Raw genomic sequence first — 26,033 nt, forward strand, 5'->3', positions numbered from 1 at the left:
CTTCACCCAGCCTGGAAGCGGGATGGGACAGGTATCCATTCCCTGGCATGGCTCAGAAGGCTGCAGAAGGCTTGGCATTGAAAAGAAGTCAGGCCTTGCAGTAAAGCTGACACAGCATGTTGCATGGACAGGGCTGGAGGGTTGCAGAATTGCAAGACAAATAACATAAATAGGAACTGTGTTAAGTATACTCAATACAAAATGCCAGGACTGGTGGTAAGACTCAGGACAGTCAGCCCTTGTTTTATGAAACGTGCCTTCAGCTCTATTAAGAGCTGGTCACCTCAAACTTTCCACTTCAAATTCAATTCTCCCTTTCCTCAGTTTAATCACTGGGACACAGGAATTCACCCTTAACCTTGCTAATTGTTCCCTACTCTCAGTGTGTGGTGTCGAAAGTTTCTTGACCAAGAGCCCTTGCCTGCATCCCCCTCCCTCTCTAAACTCTTCAGGACCATGCCTGTGATGACAAAACAGGTGTCCAGCCCTCACCTCATGTGCAGGGAGCATTGTAGCTGATCACCGTTGTTTCTTCTGAAAGAGGAGAGGAAAATATACCAGTGAGATACATTTTCCAAAAACTCCCTAAAGCAACCCAGCATTATGCCTCTGTTTCTAGAAGAGGTGTCCCCTTAGCTTACAGCCCATGTCTCCCCTCTACTTTGACACATGGAACCACTTGCATGTAGCAAAGATTCGGTGCTGCAGCTAGCTTGGATTCACTCAGGTTATGGGGCTGGTGAGCTGTTGAAGCCTTAAGTTCCAAACAGGTCAGTTATGGTTATGGACTCCCCACTTTCTGAAGTAATAACAATCCTAGACACATTTCCAGCTTTTCCTCCTGCTAAAGACCTCAGGGAACGGGGAACAAATTATTACTGTCATTCTTCCAAGCCATCCCCTCACCACAGTGACTACAGTCCCTTTCCTTTGTTGCCTCCCACAAAATGAGTGTACAAAAGCATGGCTCCGAGCTTCTTGCCTATCCCTTGTTGGAAGAGTTAGATGTTAAGTGGAGCCACATGCCAACTTCAGGCTTGCAAGCTCTGAGTCCAGAGAAAGAAAAATCCACTGTTTTGAAGCCCAAGAGGGTAAGTCCACCACTAGAGAGTTTCTAAGGGGCAGTTAAATAAACATGCTAGGGATGGTATTGTCATAGACCAGAAAGCCTAATTTCAGAAAGACAGCTTCAGGAAGTTCCTCCCAGTGGGACATTTCTGTGATTTCTGCAGTACAGCATCTAAGCTCACCTGGCATGTAGTAATCATAAACCTTGATATTAGCCGGCTTATGATCTTTCACTGGCATGTCCTGCTGCATCAGCAAAGTGTAGGCATGAGGCTGTCGAGTCAGCTAAGACCAAGAGATGCACAGATTAGAGCCAGAACCAAAGTCGTGTAAGACAATCCCTTCCACCTGCTCTCACCCAGGCTGCTGTGGAGACATCACCACTGCAGCAGATCTGCTCTGCCTTCTAGTCCATCTCAAAAAAAAAAAAAATTTACTTCACATTCTGTGGCCATCTCCCATTTTGTGTCTCCAAAATTTACTCAATTCATGAAAGGCATCAAGTCCACAGAGTCAATGTGCATTCGGTATATAAATACAGAGCTGGCTTTCCCAACGAATCCCACATTCCCATCCAGCTCTTCTCCTTCATGTGTTTTGCCACAGTGGCTACTTGCTTATATGAAGTCCTATTGCATCAGCTCTTATTCTGTAGCCTCACATAACTCTCACCATGAAGCAGCCACATCCAAGCTGTGGATTAACATCTGTTGGATGATGGTAGTTACACAAGATGCTGATGGTCAGTCCCATCTTGTGCTACCAGGCAGCTGGAGCTGAAATCTTTCTCTGCCCTGTGCTGTACATGTAACAAAAGCAGTCCTCCTGCAAGTCTGATGCATTACAATAACCAGCTTTCTATGAGGATAACTTGGTTCGGCTGAATGACAGCTGGAGATAAAGAATCACAGAACAGTAGAAGTGCTCCTTGGAAATTCAGAATTTTAAATTCACGACAGCTCGTGTTTCTTTTGCTGTATATGTCTACATACAGCCAGAGAAAACCTGGAGTGGTCGATAATCTGTTGATTAACGAGGCTGTGGAGTGAGCACTGCAGCTCACACAACCACTTGGTTTAATTTTGAGTGATCTTGGCAAATTCCATGTGCAATACAGGATGTGCCCTACTAAATTCAAGCCACTTAAGGGCTTTCTAAGAATTCAGACTGGCTTGAATTTACTGGGTGGATACTCCTACCTCTCCAGACCTGATCAGACACTGTATATGGACTTTCAGCAGTCTCTGAACAGTGCCAGCAGATGTAGTCTTATCATCAGTTAGCTGCATTTCACTTAAGTGGCCCCGTATACAGTCTCTAAAGCTGAAATACTGCAGGCTGACACACATACTTCTCCAGGTTAGCAAATGTGGCTGGTACGCAGAACAGCAGTTCTCAATACTTAATATACTAATAGAGCCAAAATGCATGAGTAAGCTAAAAGCTATCTGCCAGCCCACAGTCCTCTTAGTGATGACATTAATCTAAATTCACTCACTTCCTCCAGATAAAGAACGACTCGGTCAGCTTCACTTTCAACTTTCTTCACTAAGGGCATTTTCTTTAGCTGAAAAAAAAAAAAGTCAGAAAAACTCTAGCAGGAAGCAGAAATATTCAGGGGTATTTGACCTTTGCATGGCTAAAATGTTCATATGGCCAAGAAAGTGCTTGGGGTAGGAAAAGGCAGTAGGAAGAAAAGGTGAAGATCACTGTGTGGCTTGGAAGAGACTCTGTGTGTAAGGATCTACTAGAAGGAAAAGAACAACGTTTCTCTGTCCACAGAAATTATGATGGTTCTGCATAGAAACCTGCACAACACACATCTGCCACCACTCCCATCCCAGCTGGACGCAAACTTGTGGTCTCACCTCATCCAGTGAATCTGCCACGGGGCTGTATCCAGACAGCAGCTCCACTTGGATCAGGACCATGTTGGTGGACACACGGTTCCCTGTGTAGCTGCAGCAGGAACCCAGGGGACAGCACTAATGTTACTTTCTGAGCCATGATCTCCACAGATACTCCAGCCCAGCTTTGGGACACAGGTGGAGGAATCTGCCTTTCCTTCCAGTGTTCCTCCTGTAAACATACCTGCTTCTGCACTATGATAAATTTTTGTGTTTCCCCTGATTTATCTTTGAATTATGCTCAGCCTAGGAGAATTTTATTCCTTTGGGGGCTTCTGGAGTTTCCTTCTTTAGTCAGGGCAGGGAATATCACATCCTCCTCTTGTCCTGTTGGTAGTTTCTGTCCCAAATCAGGCAATGGTAAAGCAGAGGAGAGTGATGTGACAGCTAACCAGGAGGGAGGGAGACTTAGGAAGTCCCACAGGACCTTCACAACACTAGTGTTTTGGAACCTAGTCTTAGAAGGAGGTGAGACTCACAGAGCTTGGGAGAATTTGTGATGACTGGCATGATGATGAGATAGGACTACAGCCCAACTCATCCCTCCATGGCCCTGTACCTTCCACACAGCTGAGGAGTGGCATAGTTAAAAGAATAGGGACATCTTAGCTTTTGGACCTCATGAATAAAGGGGAATCCTGGCTATCAAGAGACTGGTGTAGTGCCAGGAGCCTCTTAGCACAGGGGAGGAGAGGGGAAACTGAGTGTCTCCTACCGAGCGTGAACGGTGACAGGAAACTGGGTGGCGTCGGGTGCTGTGCACTCTGTCTGCACAGACACAGCAAAGGTGAGGTCCTTCCTTGGTGGAGGGATGTGGTACTGCAGAATTGCCTGTCAGGACATAAAGAGGCTAGTTGGCATAAAACAGCAATTTTTTGATGGTGAGTAGCCTTGTCTAGTCTTTTGCTGCCATTTTCTGTCTTGCACTGGTGTAAGAGAAAATAATGTGGCAGAAGCAGAGGTGATGCTACTGTGCTGCTCCTGGTGGTGGTCACTGCACTCCTTGGAGCAGAAATACAGCTCTGACTGGGTGGCAATGATCTTGACTTCATTTTGGGAACTGCAGTTTCCTCCCTGCTGGATCCCAGCTACTCCTACCAGCCCCAAATCATAGAATCATCACAGAATCATAGAATGGCTCGGGTTGGAAGGGACCTCAGAAATCATCTAGTTCCACCCCTACTGCCATAGGCAGAGACACCACTCACTAGATCAGGTTGCTCTGGGACCTATCTAACCTTGTGTTGAACAACTCCAGAGATGGGACATCCACAACCTCTCTGGGAAACCTGTTCCAGTGCCTCACCACCCTCTGAGAGAAGAATTTCCTCCTAACCTCTAATTTAAATCTCCCCTCTTTTAGCTTAAAACCATTACCCCTTGTCCTATCATTATCTGACTGAGCAAAGAGTCATGCTCCATCTTTTTCTGAAGCCCCACACTCTTGCAAATCACTGCAGCAGGCTGTTTTCAGTCTTGACTTAACAGCAAGGTAGAGGCCCCCAGCTTCCATGTTTTTTCCCCAGACAGACCTTTTGTCCCTGGACTGGTATTACCTGCAGGAAAAGGCACCCATGGCCCTGTACATGCACTGTATAATCTCTGGGAATGGCAGGCAGCTCCACTGTCTGCAGCAGGAGGCGATTGGTATTGTCTACTCGGACGTTTTTACTGAAGCCCTCAGAGGAGAGAGAAACCTGAAGATCAGGGCCATCCTTGCTGAAGGTCTTGGTTGCATACAAAGCTAGGGCTTCCAAGGCAACCACTGTGTCCTGATGGAAGAGATGCATAGTTGGCAAAAGAGAATCCTTGTTTCCTGTGCATCCCAGTCCTTAGCTTTTCCCTCCCTGGTTGAGATTTCCCCTTGGACTTTTAGCACAGGATTAACTCAGAGCAATACAAATATTTACCGCTCATCAACACCCAGGGGCTTGTAAATCCATACTTTAATTTTTTTTTTTTTAACTTTTTCTTTTTTTTTTTTTTAAATACAAAACCACAGCTGACAGCAGGTTCTTTACTGCCAATGGCCCCAGGGGATTACCTGGGTTGAAGCAAAGCCTCCATAAGGGTTTTGCTGCTTGATGAGCCATGACACGATCTGGGATGCCTTTCTGATGTCATCTGAAGACAAGCTTGACTTTGAAATGTGAGCCATGAGGATACTAGATGTCAATTCCACATCAACAGATGGAGCCCGATACCAATGTAGGGAATCTTCTTCCTGTTTGGACTGTTGACTCCAGAATATTTGGGCATCTAGAGGTGGAGTGTAGGAAGACTTATTGAGCCTGTAGCTGTATCTAATGACCTTGGAGTTCCTAGGCACTGAGTAAAGACATGAACTGGGACAAGATATGGGTACATCTTTTCCTATTTGTCCTCCACATCCTGCTTTTGCCAATAAAAAACAGACCTGCAGGCTGTGGAGGAGCTCTACAATATCCATGACACTCCCCTTGTTTGGATGCCTGGAAGATCAGGACTGTGATATCATCCACAGAGCAAGTTTGTCTCACAGCGTGGATATAGCCTGTGGCAAACAGAGCCTATCCAAGCTTTGGGCTCTCCCCAGAACTCTGCCAGTGTTCCCCCCCTCCTGCCCCACATTCTCTTGGTGATTCAGCCCTGGGTTCTCCATGCAGTCCTGCCAACACCCCTCTCTCCTGTCCTGCAGTCTCTGGTACCTGATCTTATGGCTGCCTTATCCAGTCTTTTGAGGATTTTCTGCTTCAGTGCCTTATCACCTGCTACTGCAAAGGCATTTGCAGCTAGTGCCAGGCTGTAGAGGTTGGAACTGCCGCTGTCAGCATTGACCAGGTCCGTTATGCATTTCAGAGCTTTCTGCACAGCTGGGTCCTAGGATGCAAATAAAAGCACACCAATTGATAGCAGGGTGTATGGGGAGGGAATGCAGCCTTGATGTGTGCAGGGGAGGGTGGAAATAGGGACGGGACACACAGGGAGAAAACACATCATGCACTCCTGTGTGAACAAAAGCAGGGTGCCATTGTACTGTCTGCAGCACGGCTGCACATACAGAGTGTCCCTGCTGTTGTTACTCACAGAACGTGGTGTCCCAGCATGTATGAGAGCTGTGATGATGGCAGAGCTCAGCCCCAGTCCTTCCTCCACTGCACCCTGCAGCCACCACAAAACAGGAGAGATGCCATGAGAAAAGAGCAGGAGAAGTCTTCCACTGCATTCTGCCTCAAGTGAACTCCAAGCCAGCAGAGACAGCAATGCTGGTCCCATTCCTCTGCTAAAGAAGTGCCACGGGTGGTACCTATTCTAGCAGGTCCCATTTCCCAAAAAAAGCACCTCAAGCTCCTCTGTGTAGCTTATCACCCTCTGCTGAACACAGAACACATTCCCTTTTCCCTTTTCCCTTCCCTGCAAAGGATTTGCAGCAGCAGATTTCAGCGCCAGGGGAAAGTGATATTCCCACAACCCAGCTGCACAGTGGCGCCTCAGCTGAGGGCCTGGACGAGGGTCCAGGGTGTGAAGGACCAAAATAAAACATAGCTTTTGCAAGGGGAAATGAAAGGTACCATTCTCTTCACTTGGAGGAGTAATTATCTGAGGTCTGGTGCATTGAACTGCTGCAGGCTCTGCTTTGATGGTGCTGTGTGTGTGTGTCTGTGCATGTACAAGTGCTGTGTTTCTGACTGAGTAAGGCACATCCCTGGTAAGGTGAGTCTCACATGGGTGGCTGCGATTAATCGCCATTTACTCCGTTTCAGACTCTCTCTGTACAGGGAGAAACTCAGACTGAAGGATGAAACAGCAGTTCAGCAATGGGAAAGGAAGCTGTTTACCAAGGGAATAACAAAAATGCAACCATGACTAAGCACAGCCCTGACTGTCACTCAAGGGTGACCTTGAGCACATCAGAGCCTCCCTCCTGCAGCAGGGTTCATTTGTTTTTGGCACCCACATTGGGCCAGAAAGTGAAGCAGCCCTGAGGTATCCAATAAACAACCAGAGTATGTCATACCATCAGGCCATTGTTGAAGAGTTTCCCCACACTCTTGAAACAGCCAGATGGAGTCTGACTTTTAATCAGGGCACTGGCAGCATCCTTTATGTTCTGCTCATCTATATGGATGAAGTCCTGGGCTTGGCTGAATGTCTTGAGGACAAGGGCAGTCAGCCTAGAGCCAAGGAAGGGTGAAGAAAATCAGACTGAATTAGTTACTGACATCCATCTCCAGAAGGAGACAAAAGTCTCTGTGTTTTCTGTTATCTCATCCCTGGAGAAATGCCAGCATGTCAGAGCCTCTGAGCAGACTGGGAACTGGAAGCAATGCACATGAGATAGATGCTATTGAAACTCAAGCTCAGATTCACCCATTTGCAGAAAGAGGATGTCTGAGATAGAAAATTCACTGACAGTTCAGTGCTCCCCTGGACCTCTTCCAATTCCAACACAGTCCACATCTGTGATTTAAACCCACGAGGGCTGATATTTGGTAAGTATAAAGGCTGCTCACTCAGCCCCTTTCCCAAATCCCCTCTGGGAACAAAGCACACTGGAAAAGCTGGAAAGAAGAAGGCTTTGCAGCCAAGTTTTCAAAAGCAGGCTTGGTTAGGGTGTCCAAACACAAACAGTCAAACAGCAGTACCTCAGGTCAGTTCACTGTCTCGTGGTGCTCTTCCAAAAAGCCTCAGAAGTGGTGTCTGTACGAAATACCTGCAAATCTCCAGACACCCTTACGTTCCCCAGGCCAAAATCCAGGACAGCTTGAGCCTGACCAGGTCAGGCTGTTGTTCCTCAACTCTGTCTGGACATCCCTGCTTACCATGTGTTCCCTGGCTCGCTTCCTTCCCCAAAGGCACTATATGAGCCATCTGCGTGTTTATATAGAAGCTGCCGTTGGTATCCTGCAGGAAGAGAGTGGAGGTAGTGAAAATTTTCTGTGTCTGGCATGTTCTCAAGGTGACAACCTGCCCTGACAATAAGTCTGCACATCACTATAGAAAGCATTGTCTCGGAGGAACTCAGCAAAGGGCTTTTAAAGGTGTCTTGAACCCTTTGTTTAGCTGAGACACGGCAGCCTGATTCACAACACTGTAATTCCCATGGCATCGCACAAATGACGCTGTACCAATCCTTTTCAGCATCACCTCTCCTGAGGTCCCCGCTGTACAACCTAGCGTAGTGAATATCACCAGCTTGATAACCCAGCATGAGCAGAAATACACTCACCACTTTCCAGATAGCCAATTGCCTTCTCTTTGATTTCCGGAGTCAGTTGTCCTGTCTCCTTAAGGTATCGTGTGATAAAGACATTGGGGGCAAAATGAACCATGTTCTGCTCACCACAACCACTGGACATCTGGAGGAGCTCATCTATGTTGTCCAGTGCTGTCCCCAAAATGTCACCTGTACAACAGAATCACAGCTTTGGCAGCTTTACATATTCTTGCATATAAAAAAATCTGTGCTCACTGATTCTCCAGATAACCTGCTAAAAGTGGGCTCAGTTCACCTCTGTTCACACTAAGGTGACTTTAATGTCTACAGGGCTCTGGCCATGCAGAGCTATATGATCAAAGGTGCAGCCCTGTAATAATAGCAATATGGTACTCATCTATGTCTCTTGGCTTGGCGAAATTACAAGCCCATCTAGCCCAGTGTCACTTGTATAAGAGAGACCAGGACTGGATAACTCTCTGGAAGAATGGGGACCCAATATTACACCTCCCTGTACACATTTCCTCCTGTTATGCCGCTACAGAAGTTACAGAAGTGGCACTAGAAGAAAAGAATCCTGCAGGAAAAAAATCTTACTTTCTAAGTCCCCTCTGGATCTCACCTAAGAAAGAGATGTGGGCTCTCTCTGTCCCGAGGACCATGTTCTCTGGCAAAGTGAAAGTGATTGTCTCTGAAGCTGAAGTTCCTGCAAACGGCAAAAGCATCAGCATAGCAACAGGCAGGAGGGAGAGTGCAGAGCCACAGGCATCCACAGGAGATGGTGTAAAAAAGGCTGGAATCACCTCATCTGTACTGAAGTCAGCCTTGAAAAGAGAGGGTGACACAAAGATCAGGCCACCCACTGATGTGTGACTCTGTCATGTGGCAGCTTTGTGCTGCCAAGAGCTTGTGCTACTGAGTAATGCTGGATGGCTTTGCCTCTCCATAAAAGTTCCAAAATCCCTGACCTGCCCCTCTCCATGCCCTTCTAGACACTCCTGGATTTGTTCACAGACCACCCTGCTTCTGTTTGGTCTCCATGGTTCTCACACATGTACTGCCCCATTTCTAGGGAGAGATGGTCCCTATCTCTCTGGTATCTGCACCTACCTTTAGGGCACAGGAGCGAGGTGTGGGTCTTTTCCTCCAGCAGCCCCTCTGCCTGGTGGGGAAAAGGCTTGTCAGTGCAGAAGAGGGAGCAATAATCTGAGATATCAGCTGCACAGCACCCCACCTTCCTGCAAGATTTCCATCCTCATGGGCTTTGCAAAGGGCTTTAAAAAGACAGCAGGGATATGCATGTTGCTGGTGAAGTTTTGCTGGGAAGCAAGATTCTTAGCTGCTGCATGGCCTCTGACTACATTGCCTTGCTAGCAATCAGTTCTGATGTCTCTGTCTTACCAAGCATATCCAGACTGGTGGTATTCAGCTCTCAACCCTACACAACTTACTGTAAGAACCTCTCCTTGACTAGCCTCATTGGGAAATGTACCAACAGACAAGCGGGATTTCCCTTCCTAGACCCACCCCACCAGGCTGTATTGAGTCTGACCCAGTTCTGATCCCACCAGGAACCTGAAGCACACTGACCTTCACCAGCAGGTGTTTAACCACTGTGTCCTTCCCTCCAGACTCTGGCACAACAGCTGTACTCTCAGTGCACACATCTTTCTGATCAATCACCTCTGCAGTGACAGTGAAATTCACCTTCCCTAGAGAACAAAAGTTTAAGGTGCCAGGTGGCACATCAGTGTCTACATTTCAGTTTGTTCAGCCTAAGGCCACTCATTTATGGTTCCCATAACAGGTCACTCTCCCTTCCAGACCAGTCCCATTCCTGCTTGAGATCCTGCCCCTCCCTTTTCCACCTCTTACCTAGCTTAGTAGCTTTCACATCCCAGAAAAATGTCTTTGCTGAATCGGGACACAGACAAACGGTGAACCTGACATTTGCATGCACAAATTCAAAATCGCTGGAGTTCATTAGGCTAAGCTGGAGCTAGAGGTGAAACAAAAGGGAGTTCAGGTTACAGAGCTGCTATTTTAAGCTCTTTGATCCAAATGTCATTTAGACCCAGGGTGAGTTTGATAATGGCCCTGTTGCAATACCTGTGGGCCACCAACAGCCCATGGGCATCACAACCCTACAGTGTTGAGATTATCAGGAAGGAAAACCTGGACAGAGATGGAGGTGTGTGGAGATTTCTGAAGAGCTGATTTCTGAAGAGGGCCTCAGTCAGTAAAGTATGGTTACCACACATTCCCTTGCCCAACACCAATTCTGGAGGGAGCCACTCACCACCATGCACTGCTTCAGGTAATTGAAAACTTTGACAGTCAGGGGAAATGACTCTCCCCGGAAGATGGAGTAGGGCAAGATGGGTTCCACAAAGAAGGGCTTGAAGCTCCGCAGGCTGGTGGTCTCTGAGATTCCCAACCCATGGGTCTCTGATGTGCAGAAAGTCATGGCACTCCAGTCTGTGATACTATCAGGTACTGTGACAGATAACTCAGCAGATCCTGAATCACTGAGGAGGAAACAGAGCAGAAGAGGTGAGCCCTATCCCTGTAAAAACTTCTTATGGTGTTTGGGAAGATTTCTAGGCATCTGTGGGAGGAGAAGGATTGGAAGAACACATTTTGATGTGACAGTACTCACAGAAAAAAGATTCCTGTTGTTGAATTTAAATCACAGCTTTAACCTGAATAATAGGAATAGTAATAGCAATAGTAATAGTAGTAATAGTGTTCACTCTATTAAAAAATAACCATGCCTACAACTGTCACATTTGGTTGCCATATGAAGAGGTGGTACATTTTAGTATTGTTTGGGCTGTTGTGGTCAATGGAGAAGGTTATAGAGGAAATCACAGAAATGTAACACCTATGAAATACAACCAAGTTGTTCATGAGGAAGGCAGCTGGGGGAAAAGGCAATACTACAAATATTTTTCAGATATATTCTTGAATTAGGGACTCATCTGAGCAGGGATATAGAGAAGTGACAGAGGAAGAATGGGGTTGCAGACTCCCTTACCTATTTCCCTTGTACTGCCAAGAATGAGCTGTGACTAGACTAACTCCCAAACTCCCAACCACAGGTCAGCAGTCATCATTAAAAGAGCCACTTACAGACCCACATACACAAAACAGAAGATGGTCCCTGCTCTGAACTGTGATTAGTCCAGCCAGATGAGATGGAGTGGTAAAGATCCTATTTTACAGATGGAGAACGTTGACACATGGCAAAATCAAGAAAGCTGAGATGACAGACAGTGTGAATAAGGGCAAAATAGTGAACTTGACTCCAGAAAGGCCTTTGACACAGTCTCCCATAGTACCCTTGTAGCAACAGTAGTGATATGTGCATAAGTGGCTCATAAGCTGGGCAGAAAACTCACTTGACCATCATGGTCAAAGGATGGTGAACAGTGACACAAAATTCAACCGGTGACTGTTTGCCTGTGGCATCCCTCAAGGATTTATACTGGGACCAACACTGCTTAATGGCTTTATTAATGATCTGGATAATAGGATAAAGGACATCCTCAGCTGGGCATCCTGGTGCATGAAAAATTGAGTGTGAGTCATCTCATTTGCCCTTACAGCAATGAAGGTCATCTACCTCTGGACTATATTAAGAAGACTGCAGTTATTGGGGGGAAGTTATTTTTACCCTATATTTCTCACTTGTGGGGCCACATCTGGAGTACTGTGTCCCGTTTTTGTCCTATGGTATAATAAAGACTGATATACTTGCATGAGTACAGTGAAGGGCTATCAAAATGATGAGGGAGCTGGGACATTTGATGTAAAATAGGAGGTTGAAAGAACCAGGGGGTTCAGTATTTAAAGGTAAAGGCTATGGTAAAATCACACTGCTTTCTACAGCTACCTAATGCAAAGGTGTAGAGACAATGGAGCCAATCTCTTCTGAGGTGCATATTGATACAATGAGAGGTAACAAACACAAACAGGAACATGGAAAATTCTGACTTGAGACAAGAAAAAATATGCCATGAGAACAGTCAAACACCAGAACCCAAGGAGTTTGTGTCTCCATCCCTGGAGACACTCAAAACTTGACTACGGCAACCTGATCTAAAACTTCATCTGCCTTGCACAGGATGATGAGCTCCAGACCTCAGGAGGCCCCTTCCATCCTACAGGAGCCTGTGATTTTAAGTTCCCCAGGGTCATGTGGAAAACCTCAAGATCCAGGAACTGTGCTGAACTCCTTATCCAGTTCCTCACACTCCCCTTTTCTTTATGGGCATGGAAGATGGTAATGCCTTCGCTCTGCTCCTGCCCATTCTCTGTCTGCTGTGGCTGACAGGAAGTCCGTGTGGGGCCACAGCCCACAGTTACTCACTTGATGGGGACCAGACTCCAGATGAACGTCTCAGGAAACCAGGCACGTACTGGCCCTGCCTTGCTGCCCAGCTCAATGTGCTCTGATTCAGCATATTCAACAGCATCATCTAGTTCTAGATCCAAGTCTTCCAAGTCTTCCAGATGGTCATAAGCTATTGGGAATATAAGCATTCGTTCAAAGACAGTACTTTGCTGAGATCAGGATACAGTTCAGCTGGGAAAAACCCAGTTCTCCATCCCTCCCTCTCCCACTCTGATCCCCCTTGTCCTCTCCAAGATGCCCTTGACCTACTTCACTACTTCCAGTGGACTACTCAGCACGTGGATTTCAGCATATGTGTGCTCCCCCATGAAGAACTCCACCTGCTCACACTTCTGATCTCTCAGCCTCTGCTGAAAGACTTGGATACTATACTGCCCAGAGCCAATCTTGGCTCATTATCTGGTTTACAGTGAGACCTTTCTCAGTCTTAAAAACATATCTTCCTTTATGGGAGAGTTAGCTTTTTCCCCTTGGCCATATTATCCTCCTGTCTGCCAGAAGCAGATGAACCACTGCAGTCAACCCTCTGCCACTCCAGTGCACTAGACATGTCAGGACCCTTCCCCTTCCTGTGGTTTTCATCTCATGTGCAACGTCCCACTTATTTCTGGAAGCCATTCCCAGTTCCTCAACACACTGCACGTTTAGCTGCCCTTGTGCAACCTGTATGTTACCCGTGATTTCCAAAGAAACAGGATAAATTAAAATGTACACATGTAGTCGTAGAAAGTGGTCTGGGTGCGGCACTCGATTGGAGACTTGATTTTAAGGCTGGTTAAAAACGTTAGACCTGAATTCTGGGGGAGAGAAGGGGAAGAAAGGAAGGCAGATTTCAGTGGAGGGAGTGGTATGTCTGGGGTTTGTCTCTGTCCCCACCTCCCAACATATCAACCACCCTGTGTTGTAACACCTCTGACTGACTTGAAAATTTAAACAGGGAGAATGTGGAGCCATCCTACTCACAAAGCCTAGGTCCAACCTCCTATTTCCTCTGACTCTTCCCTTTCCTTCCAACCACTACAAAGTCTGAGGGCCTAGAGTCTTGGATAAGTGGTAAGCCAGCTTCTAGGGATGTGCCTTATCAATGGGAATTTATAAAGCTTGGAGCATGGGATGTCAGAAATCTATTACTTCAAAAGGTTGGCAAATTCAGAACGTGAAGTTGCTGTGTTTACAGGAAGAACAGTCTGTGAAGCTGCTCTGGGCTGACCCAGCATACAAAAGGGCACAGCTCTAGTATTTCAGGGTTTATGGAAATTAAATTTACCCTCAGAAGTCCATAGACATCTGGCTGGGACACTGCATAAGAATAGCTGTTGTACAGAAAGGGTGATGTAGTTGTTGGTGGAAGTGTGGTCTGAGAACTGGTGGTTCCTGAACTCTTGTGGACAGTACAGTAGTCACTGTAAGAGTCTGTGAGGATACTGGGGTGCTCTTGAGGATAACTGAACATATTGTACACCTGCAGGCAGAGAATGAAAACAGTACGGGTTAGTTTGAGAGGTTGGCAAGATTCTCTGTGATGGACGCAGAGCTTGGATCCTGCCTGCCACAAAAATCCATCTCCAAAGGTTTTCTATCTTCACAGAAAACCTTCACAAGTTTCAGATATGTAGAATGAACAGTAACAATATGTGCCTAGCTGTGGCTCATAGTTTTCACCTGAGAGCTTAATGCAAACAGTAAGGAGGCCAGTAAGAATCCTTAGAAGGATTCTTTGAGGGCACATCCTGGATTTGCCAAGACAGTGTCAAGATGCAGCTCAAGTGTCCTCAGACATAATGCATCCCAGGCCTAGGTGAGAAATTAGACATTTCCACTGCCAAAGCACCATTTCCAGTCTAGTCTGTGAATGGAAGGATTGTCCAGTTCATGTGAGCTGGGACGAAGTTATGGAGCCTATCATACACTGGGCATATCTTCTAATGTAACTCTTCTTTTGGAGCGCTGTCATAAGGTGGTTCAGGAGATGGAAGTCCCTAGACATCTGGATGCCATTGCTGCAAAGTACACTAAGTTTGGCAAGAATGTGTCATTAGTTTGTACTTGGGCATGTCAGTGGGTTATTCTATTAGATCCATCCACAGAAACCAGTAATTTTGGCTGATGATTGATGTTTGCCTTCATTTTTTTTCCTCATGAAGCCATGTCCTGTCCCCATTTAAATACCTGTTGATATATCCACTGTGCCTGATTACCCAGTGACTGTAATTAGATATTCAAAAGGCATCTTTCCAATATCAGCAGGGCTCAGCCTTAAACTCACATTAGCCCTGGATAGCTCAGCCTCTGGCCTTAGCAAAAGTACACTCTGGTCTACAGCACGAATGCTACATAGGGAGCGTGGTGCAGCCTGCAAATGGAGATGGACAGCTGATCCTGGAAGAGCCACTGCGTCTGAAAAGCCAAGCTTCACCTGAAATGGAAGAAGAAAAAGGGGCAGAAGACATTGAACGAGGAATCTGTGACTACTGGGTTCTGCTGGACATTTGTTGTCAGTTTTTAGTTAATTGGCTACACTCCAGCCTATGACCCCCTTATGTTTTGCGTGTTACTTACATGGTTCCTGAAGCACTTGGAGACTTTCAGGCTGAAGCTGTCAGCTGCCACCTGACCCTCAGGGAAGGTAGTGTAAACAAAGAGCATAGCCATGGGTGACATGATGTCAATGGGAAGACTGATCTTGAAAGTACCACTATACTGACCTAAGCAAAGAAGGAGAAACAGCAGTAAAGGAAGAGGCAAGGAGGTCTGACTGTAAGGATTATGGCAGCAAAATGGTTCCTCTGCAATACTTCTGTACAGTTACTTGGATAAAAAGCTATTCTGTCTTGCTTCTGGGGAGGCTAGACCAGGCTGTAGGTTAGTGCCATTTTTTAGCACTGATCTTGTATCATGAGGGATCTTGCAACACTGCATGCTTGCAAGAGAAATTACTTTCCACTGGAGTGTGGCAAATATATTTCTCCGAGTTTTCTCTTGGAGGCCTCTGATAATTCCTGGTTGGCAGCTAACTTCTCACAGTTTCTTCATTTGATCCGAAAAAAAAAAAAAAAAAAAAAAAAAAAAAAAGGAAACTAGAAGGCAGAAGAGAGATAGCATATTTGCCATTCCACTTGAATTATTTTTTCTAGCTTTGTTGTTTCCTGTTGGTCTCAGATCTCTCTGTCCTTCCCCATGTAGGTTTTTCTGTTGGGTCCTTAATCTGTTCTTGGTATTTAGACACTCTTACCTACTGGTGGATCAAGAAGTACTCTTGTTTGGCCATGATGCACAAGGGATCCTCTGGCCAAAACCTAAAAGGGAATGAACAGAGCAGTGGGCTGATCTGGGCCAGCAGAGGGCCCTGTGCCAACACAAACCCATTGCAAAGCTGACCTCGTTGTCTGTGCTGCCCTGCACTCACCAGGTGGTAGAACTCTGCTCCGGCAGCCCCGTCCCCCAGCTCAGTGGCCAGGAGATGATAATTCACGGTGACCTGCTGCACATCCCCACAGGGCAGCGCTGCCTGCACTGGTTGGATCCTCACAGAGCTATGGCTGGAGGAGTAGAAGGCCCTCACTGTGAGGGATGCAGTACCATAAGACACCCTCGCGTTCTGACTGCTGAATTCCTCTGGCTGGGTCTTTGCCTGTGGCATAGAGAAGGTGACTCAGTCGTCAAAGATTTCTTACAATCTCCCTAGGCCAAAACTGTGACTGATGGGACAGCAGCCTCTGAACCCTCCCACAGTAAGGTGTTGAAAGCACCACTATACTGACCTGAAGGAAGGAGAAATAAAAGTACAGAAGGAGGCAAGGAGGAGGCTTCTGCTATCCTTAGAGCAGGCCAAATCATTCAGTTGTGCAGAGTGGCGTAATAGTCCCTGGATCAAACCACTGAACCCTTCACATTTGTATGGTACATGTGGGGCAAGTATCAACATGGATCTGCCCTGATAATGTATTTCACTGTTCAGTGTTATTCCAGTCACGCACCATATTTCTTCTAGCAATTTCCCTGATCCATTCAGTAGGGATGGCAGGGGACAATTGACGATCAATAGCCTTGCTCATCTCTAAGCTATGATCTATCTGTACTGAGACTGTGATGTTAATTAACATTTTACAGATTTCCAGCCATGTCAAGATCCTTCATGTAAGATACTAAATACAATATGATGAAAAGGAAAGACTTGCCTTGAAGTGACTTGACTAGGAAGTGTAGATATGGCAGGTATTAGAAACCTACCCCGAGGAGCAGACAAGCCTTCCTTGTTCCTGGGAAAGCAGACAGAACTTTTCTCTGTCATTTCCCTATACCTGGCAGCCATCTTTAGCTCCCACTCTGCTCCTTCTATCCTGGTTACGTGTTTTGATCCAGATTGTCTTGCAGCAACTGGTTCCTTACTAGTTTTCCTTCTTTCTCTCCTAAGTTTCCTTCCTTTTACACCTGTCTGTCATCATGTCTCCTGACTGTTCAAGGACTGTGTGTGGCATCAGAATGCTGGCTCATTTCTCTTGCCCTAGGTCTGTCATTTCACTGCTCCGCACTTCCACCTCCCTGGCTATACAGAGACAATGACATCGACTATAGATCTGAGGGATGCATCGCTTAGTGCTAGCCAAATCCAGTGTAATCATTGGCCTTAACCTGCAGTCGAACTTCACTGTTGTTCCATGCTGAAGTCTCTAAGATGAAAGAGGCCATCCCAGTGTCATCTGTGAAGTAGGTCTTGGTCTGCTTCCTGCTACCATAGGACACTGTAAGGATCACCTTTTTGTTCTTCAGGTGGGTCCCATTGCCACTTTTGAGTTCCAGCTGCAACAATGCAGAAAACAGAAAATTGGAGGCCTTGGGAGTGAAAATCTGCTTCACAGCAGAAGACTCAGTTCCCCTCTCTGCAAAGGGATTCTCAGTGTGGCCTCCCAAATTCCTCCAATGCCTCGCCATTTATGCAGAAGCCATCCCACCTGGCAAAGCTATGTACCTATTCTGTGGCCACACCTTTGGATTATCTCTTGGTGGAGACATCAAAGAAAAGACTGGGATAGAAGAGTTGTGGCAGCTTTGGACAGCTCAGAGCAAGGGGACTCATTATTTCTGTGTCTGCCATCCCCTCAGGCTGAACATTCCACATTTTTGCTCTGTTTGCTTACATTTCCATAGTAGGGAGCTCCTTGCTGATAGTAGTAGCTTGTCCCCCAGAACTGAAGAGTTGTGATACCAAAAGTGACTTTGCAGTTTTCAGTGGTGTTGAACTCCACTCCTAAGAAAGACAGGAGATGCATGCAAGTGAGTATCACGTGTATGAGCAAAGGCAGAAGGATTGAACGGATGGAGGTAAATGTATCACTCACAGGGAACTGTAGTTTCTCCATTTAGCTTCAGAAGTCATTTAACACACAGTAATTGTTAATAGTGTCTCCTACATTGTGAGCTGCTGGAAGGACAGAGGTCTACCAGGGAGTTTCTGCCAGACACAAATGCTCTTTCTGACTTTGTTTAAAATTGTTCCACTCCCAATTATCCCCTTTCATTCTCCTTCCATTCTCACAGCAGAGTCGCTATAAGGCAGCATTTCCCGTTGACTACACAACTTATTTTACGGTCTGCTGTCTTGTCATGTGGTGCCCAACTGAAATCACTGTCATTGCTTGGTAAGTGAATACATATTACTGCTTTCAGCAAGGGGCTGGGAAACATTTTCTTGTAAGGAATGGTTTGTAACATTTTGGAAGAGAGGACACCTTCCAGGATGGGAGATTTAGCTCTGGGCTCAGTCAGGGCTCAGGTTATCACTGGTTACTCTAAGCCCCTCCTCATTCCAAAGGACTTTCCTAAAATGTGATTTTTAAAAAAAAAAAAAAAAAAGAATGTGGCCTGCTCCACATTTCTCCTGTAACCAGATGAGGAGAAACAGCAGCTCTAGTCCACCTCTGATAAACCAAGGTGACTGTCAGAGCTGGAATGGCCAGACCAACTTCTAGAGTAGCAAGCATACTGGTAAAGCCTATCTTACAACTGGAAGAACTTACATTGCCTGTTTGAGTTAGATCTCAGTGGTACGCCCCATGCTGCTGTAGTGCTTCCAGGAAAGACACAACCCTCTGAACACCTGCCCCCTGGAAGCCAGTGTATAAAGTTCCACGTTTTCCCTGTGTGCAAGACACAGGGAGTCTTGCAGGTGAAAACCCAAATGAAAACATATTGTAAGAGTGTAAATAAAAAGACCTTCCACAAAATGTAGATTTTTTTTTTTTGCTACCTGTTCCACTTTCTTTCAAAGCAGCCACAACTTCTAGGTTGAAATCGTAATTGTCAGTACGCTTCTGGTGGTAGGTCTTAATGTGCACCTCAGTGGTAAAACAGCCGTCCTCATTTGTCTGAGGGAGTGAAATTGAATCTGTTAACTGATTATGAATGCACTAATCATTTCTGTTGTGCAGATTAAACCCAAGGCCTAGAAGTCTAAATTACATGACTAAGACACTTGAGATAAAGGAGCACTGCCCATACTGGCATGAACCATCTTCTTTCTGGAGCACTGAGGAATAGGAGATCCTGGTTCACAAGCATGTGTGTATGAAACATGCTTTACATCCTTTACACATTCACCCACCACTAGGAAACATTAATTGCCATTTCTCCTTGAAACATGATGTTTTCTGCTCTGGCAGGATTTATCTTTGATATATATATGCTGGGTTATTTAAAAACACGTAAACAAATGTAGATACATTTATTCAACCCCAAAGATAAATGAGTAAAGCTTATGCTGAACTGCAATTGTTTGCTTAGACATAAGAGGTAATCTGTCTTTCCAAAACAGCTCTTTCTGGGAAACAGTATATACATCTTTCTTTACATCAGTTGAAAATCTGTTGCTAAGAGGCATCCATCAGAAATCAACTGATGTGGACAGTATCTCTATTTTTATTGTCCTGTCACAATACCTGGCTTGTAGGTAAATCTGCAGCAGATAGCTTATCTACAAATGCTCCTTCCTTTGAGTGCACCAAGGTGCATTTAGATAAATTACTGAGATGGGTTACAATTATTTCACAGTGAAATTAAGAACGTATTAGTCCATCATCCTTGACTGGACTGAAGAACATGCTGCTTCAACAGCTGATCCCCACCCCACATCTTACGTTAGCATTATTCCTTCTCTTTGCCCCTGTTCTTCTCTTTTTCAGGAGTATTGGGTAGCCCATGTGCTCACCTTGCCAATGTAGTCCTTACAAATACTACGCTTGGCTTTGGGAGACTTCCTTTTATACTGGATATGTTTACGGCACACCACAGCCTTCACACTACCTTGAACTGGTTTTCCGTATGTGTACCTGGTGAAATAGCAGAGAGGGCTTACATACATGCATAGAAACAATGACTCAAGACAAATGATATTTGCTTTAGCCTGTGGTTTGCAGCTATACAGCCCAGCAGCTGGAAATATCTTCATGGATCATGAGCCAAGAATTTACAAAGACTTAATCAGATTAAGGCAGAAGGCAGTGGTGGGTGAATTCTCCTCTCTAAATTTACGTTAATCCCACTAGACAGTGCTAGCAGACATTGTGCTGGCCACAAGTCTGAGTCATTATTCCCTCCCCAGTGGCAGTAATCAATGCAGCAGAGGTACTGTAATGTATGGCACATGCCTCACCAAGGAGATCCACTGTCTTACTTTCAGTCTCATAGATAAATAAGTAGGGAGAGAGAATACAGAGAAAGGTGAGTCCAGCAGAATTCCTTAGCAGAGGATGTCAGGGTACCAGACATCAGCAAGGGGGACAGTTGGCAGAGATCTTTTGCGCTTGGTTACTGATAGCTGCTCAGTTTCTAAAAGAGTAAGAATGCAGCTTCTGCCAAGGTAAGTCAGCTCACATGCCACAGATATGGAGATGGAAGGTCTCCTCCAAGATGGTGACCACCTGAGGCATCTGGATGGAGACACTGAACTTGGGCAGAACTGTGAGAAAGCAAGAGAAATATAATGCAGTAAGGAGAGAGAGCTTGTTTGTCCCAGATGTCCAGAACCTCCCCAGACGGTTGTTCACAGAAAGGCAGTCCCTGTCCCTGACAGGACTGGCACAAGGCCTTGTAGGAATGCAACAGCAGCATGGCTAAGAGAGTGTGGTGTGAGTAGACAGCTTTAGTCCACTTCACAGAGCACAGTTGCAGGACAGTGCCTCAGTCCCTCCTCAAGACATGTGGAAGGAGAAAGCCAGTGGGTCTGAGTGAAAGTCAGTGATAACACCTATTAGCATATGGTGGGACATTTGAGGTGCTAGCACAAATTGCGCAACTAGCACAGCTGTTCACAGCTGCAAGGCCAATTCAGCCCTGCAAGAAGTTGGGAATCTGGAGGGAATGAATTTTCCTCTGTTGCTGTGAGCTCCCTAGACCCTTACCATACTCCTCTACACTGAAGGTATGTGTGCGGTCAGGCGTTTTGATGGTATACTCTCCAACTGGTGCTTCTGCAGCCAGAGGGAAGGACAGATCCACAATGCCTCCCACAGGGGTAACATTCAGCCACTGTGCAATTCGGTTCCTTTTAGGGTCCTGTGTAGGCAGTCATAGAGAATGGTTATTTACAAGTGCAAAAAGAGACACTTCCAGAATACCTGTGCTACCACAGCATGGCTTGAGTGCACATAGTCATCCTGAGAGCCCAGACCTATGACACAGCTATGGTGCTCAGGTGAGTCCCAGCTTAAAGACTATAGGGCCTTTCTCCCTGTCTCATTGAGAAAGCCATTCTATTGTGTTATTGCTCTCTACCATCTCACTGACTGCTGCAAAACTGTAGTTTGCTGCCAGCAGGTCTCACTAAGAGATAGAGGTGGTTCCTCTCAAATGCCCCTTTGGTGATCTGAGCTGGCATATCCCCAAGATCACTGCGAGAGTGGTCAATTCTGACAGCACATGCTGCCTAAGGCATGATCTACTAGAGTGACCACTGGGGAGTGTGATAGCTTGAATCCCTGGGAAAGTCTGGGGAAATAAGTTCCGGACAACATGCAAGGCAACATGAGGTCCCTAACAGAAAGCGGGATTTAAAGACCTGTGATGCTGAGCAGAGGCTGTGGAGCTGTAAGCTCCTTTTGAGGCTTTATTGATAGTCATGGTTGGCCCACAACTGTCTGTTGCTGTTTGGAACTGGGACCTCTCTGTATGGGTTATTACAAACACACTGCTTTTGGGCATCTTTCCTCAGCTTGGGTGATTGTAGTTCATATTTTACATTTTGTATTAAGACTAGCAGATTGTAAGGTCAATATCCTGAGAGCTGCTTTAGGAAGCTTGGATCTTTTAGGAAGCTGTGTAGCCACAACACTAACTGATCTAACTTCTATTTTTTGTATGTTAAATATAAAAATCTCCTGAAAAAGATGTTATATTTTCACAAACTTTCAATTCACATGATAGAGGGACTAAAAGTATTCTGATCACTCTAGAAAAGTTGGCTGGACAGCTAACTGATTCTCACTGGCAGTGCAGGAACCCTTATGAGACTGGTGTCATAACATTGCACTGCCACACTTGTGTGGACACTAAAGGAAGGGCAATAATTCAAGTGCTGTTCTCCTTCATTCTGAGGTATTTGGTTTTCTGCATCCATATCCTCCCCCCAGTCATCTCCAAACCTTTGTCTTCCCCAAGGGGTGGAGATCGCCACTTTCAACAAAGTTTTTTTACCTTCAGTTCCACTAGGCGGTGCTGTGGGAAGAAAATAACAGTGGTAGGACACTTTCAGGAAAGCCACCTCTCATGCCCCTCTCCCCTCCCCAGCATTTTTGTCTCTCAGTCATCCATGAGCCTTCCCTAAGCAACGCCCCAGGATCTCATGAACAGTATCTGCATTACCCAATGGTGTTTTTAAGCACCGAAACCAAGACTGAGACTAGCTGTCCACCTAGCAGTGCTAAACGCTGATCCAAAAAACGTGGAGGCAACCCATAGCACTTTCAGACACACTAAGTTTTCTCCCCTCTTGACTTACTGTTTCATTGCTGGCAATGAAGTTCTGATCCAAGGTTACGATTCGCAACTTGACTATAGAGCAAAAGAAAAACAGGACTGGTGACATCGGTGGTAAGGAGATGGTTGGACCAGATATTTTGAAGGTCTTTTCCAACCTTAATGATTCTGTGATTCTAAATGAAAGTCTGTTAGTATGTATGGATGTGCCAGTGTGCTTCATTGAAAGGGTATGGGCAGAAGCTTAGTGCCTAAGTTCAAAGACCTGCTCTGAGCTGGTAGCCTGCTAAAAAAAAAAAAATAAGAAAAAAAAAATGGTAGGAGGGACAGTATGGGGTTTCTGGGAAGGCTGATTGCACTGGTGAGAAACAGCATTTTTTATGGACATTGGACCTACACTGAAGCCCTCAGTATTGCCTTCAGTGAAGGTCAGTGCCAGCAGCAGGTGGAGAGATAATGGGGAAAACAGCTTTGCACTGAGGTGATCTGAATTGTGTTAGTGGTGGGGCTTGCAGCACCATGATCCTCCTCTGAGGAAGTCTGTGAGGGAGATAAGGCTTCAGGGCAGTCACAGACCATGTCTGACCGGAGCAATCATGACTACAACACCGTGCCATGTGGGCCTTTTCTCATGCCTCTGCCAAAACACACAAGCCCTGTTCACATTGGCACACTGTCCGAGTATGGGTAATAGTGCAGAAAACATGCCATGCCAACACGTGGCAGAGGTATCCCCAAATCCCTCAAAGCAGGAACAGCCTCCAACAGAGCTGGAGGTGGTGCAGGCCCCACTGCAGGAGCTGGAGGCTACCCTGTATTTGTGGCCTGAGGACTGTCCCTCCTCTCACAACACAAGGCATTATAACCATACCAATCTGTCCAGGTTTGTACACAGGTTTGTCTGTCTGGATTAAAGTCTTCTTCTCTGCATGCTTGATTAGGACTTTCTGTTTCTTCTGAACCTCTGAATCGGCTCCCAAGGCTGTGATCTCAATAAAAGCTACTTCCTCTGGCTGTCCAACAGGGGGAGGGACCTGCAGGCATAATTGTAACCATAACTGAAGCTGAATCTCGTTTGTGGATCCCCAGTCTTTTGTTATAATGATTTTTATACTGATTTCTTATTGCTCCAGTCCTTCTTGCCCTGAAAGATATCACAGTACTTTTCAGAATGTTTTCTAGAAGAGTAAAAAGGTACACAGCAGGAAGAACCTGTATAGGCTGAAGCAGAAGATCCGGAGCCTGATTAAGAGAGTCCCATGGGATGACACAGTTAACTGTCTTTCCAGTCCAGCAAAAGCAGAAAATGAAATAGCCACCCTACTCACAATCCTTGAAAATATCCTCCTCACCTGGAAGCTTGTGCAATGGAAGAAGATGAGCTGAGAGATGGTCTGCGTGATTAGACTTGCATTCCCAGCTTTGCTTTGCAGTGTTACTGTCACATGGATTGGGACTGCTTGTTTTCTGCTGAGCTGGAGGCACACTGTCTCTGAGAAGGGGTGGTAGAGCTGAGATGGTATTGCCACGGCATAATTTCTTTAAAAATAAATAGATAGATAGATAGATAGATAACCCAGATGAAATTGATTTTCTGATGGGATGAGTTTTGACTTTGGGATTTGGGTACTTCTTAGTAAGACTTCTGGTTGCTGTATTCCACTGTCAAGATCCTGGTGAGAGCAGATCACACTGTTCTCATCTACTGGTAATGTAGGCATTACCACTGAGGCTACAGTACATGCTGCATACACTTACAGAAAGAGACAGTCTCTGCTTCCAAAACCAATGCCATTTGTTGTACGAGACCCAGTGTACTGACCTCATGTCCCAGACACAGCATCTCATAAACACGTTTTCTTCAGCCCCTCACATACCCGCCCTCGCTCTCATTCCAAATCTCACACATCTGTGGCTGCTGTCATAGCTGTGCCCATGGGTAATACCAACAAGCTGTTCTTTTTGTTTTGTTTCACCTTAAATGGTATTGCAGCAGTTAGAACCAAAGAAATGCCAACATTCAAGGAGGTCTGAAAACTTACTCCTGCTTACTGTCCCTAGGCTGTGTCAAGCATCAGCACCTTTTGCAGCAACAGGAGTGCAAGGCCTTGAAAGATCAGAACAGCACAGATATGGTGAAGTTCACATATGTGAACTGCTGGCAGTTCTCAGCTGGAGCTCATAACCACAGCAAGAGAGAGTCAAAGTCCTGTTGGCCAGGAGCCTTGAATGCTTTCACAATTGAGTGCTGTCAAGCTGCCTTGAGCAGCCTGTCTGCTGCTAATATTAGGGGAGATGGTAACAGGTGCCAACATTTTGATTTTCCTTCTTAGGACGACTCACAGCACCTCCTGCTTACCACAATGTCAAAGGATGTGATGTGTACTAAAGGCTTACTCCTTGAACTTCCTAAACCTCACTTGCTCCTGATGGTCCCTTGGTGCACTCTCTACTTCAGAACATTGTCTCACACCCCTCTGCTGATTCTTCCCATGTCCTTGCCTGCTGAGCTATGAAAGTATCACACAGCCTCTCTGAGGCTGTTTTTCAAGGATCCCTAGAGCCAGGCTGGATTACCTTCTGATAAAGCTACAAAAAGCATTGACATGCAGGTGTGACAGCAGACTTCCTGCTGAAGCCAGCAGTATAACCATCAAGGTTATACTTGATGGTTATAACCAGCAGTATAACCATCAAGGTTATACTTGCCTTCATGCTGAAGGCAACAGTAGGAAACAAGCAGCAGCAAAGCCTTATTTGATTGGAAGCTGTATCAGCCTATAGAGTATGTCCAAGGCTGTTCTCCCACTAGAACAGGCTTTTAAAACTACGCTTGTGCATTTGACACCACACATGGCTTGAGGAAACACAGCTAAGACCCAGTGACATACTTCATACTGTTACATCTACCGTAGGGAGCACACGGCCAGCTAAGGCAGAATCAGCACAGTGCTTTACAAAGATCATCTGTATTAGATACCTTGGACTCACATTTGCCCAGTTTGTAAAGGCACACAGATTTATCTGCTAAAGGTTTAAATGGCAACTTCTGGCTCCGGGGAGAAAAGCAAAGCCCGAAAGGAAATATATTCTGGAACACAGGAGCACATACGAGATGTTGGCAGGTCAGAATTAAACACATGCAGAAAGCTGTCAAGTTTGGTATGACCTGAGTCCTTGCAGAAGTACCTGGTCTATACCAAAGGCACTAGAGGGAGAGCCAAGTAATGGGGGTAGCATGGTGGGGAGGGTGCATGAAGACCAAGTGAAAACTTGGGCAGATGAGAAATGAAGAAACTCCTTCCGTCTTCTTTGGAAACACTGCCAACCCCCAAGAACACCCCCCAGACCAGTGCGCGTATGCGAAGCAGCTGAGGTTCTTACATCACTGCAGATGTTCCAGCCGCACACGGCAGAAGGATGCTGCCCCACAGGAGAGTGATGCTCCACATAGCTGAATGCAGGTTGAATCCCT

The 26,033-nt window shown here is 45.9% G+C and overlaps 1 protein-coding gene across 1 annotated transcript; it reads right to left on the reverse strand.

Annotated features, from left to right (window-relative positions):
• Positions 1-493: 493 nt before the first annotated feature.
• On the reverse strand, positions 494-26,010 carry LOC311217254 (alpha-2-macroglobulin-like protein 1; the record flags this gene model as incomplete). The annotated part of the gene is made up of 35 exons (XM_084299163.1): positions 494-534; positions 1,251-1,353; positions 2,567-2,635; positions 2,937-3,027; positions 3,691-3,806; positions 4,532-4,747; positions 5,020-5,234; positions 5,663-5,834; positions 6,042-6,116; positions 6,973-7,129; positions 7,778-7,859; positions 8,185-8,361; positions 8,795-8,878; positions 9,283-9,334; positions 9,763-9,884; positions 10,048-10,171; positions 10,472-10,700; positions 12,545-12,698; positions 13,302-13,386; positions 13,857-14,051; positions 14,856-15,005; positions 15,149-15,294; positions 15,822-15,885; positions 15,996-16,220; positions 17,222-17,389; positions 17,728-17,837; positions 18,837-18,954; positions 19,794-19,914; positions 20,459-20,543; positions 20,986-21,139; positions 22,277-22,297; positions 22,581-22,633; positions 23,430-23,592; positions 23,911-24,097; positions 25,943-26,010. 35 exons carry the CDS (start codon positions 26,008-26,010, stop codon positions 494-496), a joined length of 4,392 nt encoding a protein of 1,463 aa, XP_084155289.1.
• Between the last annotated feature and the right edge of the window lie 23 nt (positions 26,011-26,033).

The sequence above is a fragment of the Netta rufina genome (assembly GCF_964035555.1).
Source record: "Netta rufina genome assembly, chromosome: 1".
Classification (NCBI taxonomy): Eukaryota; Metazoa; Chordata; class Aves; order Anseriformes; family Anatidae; genus Netta; species Netta rufina.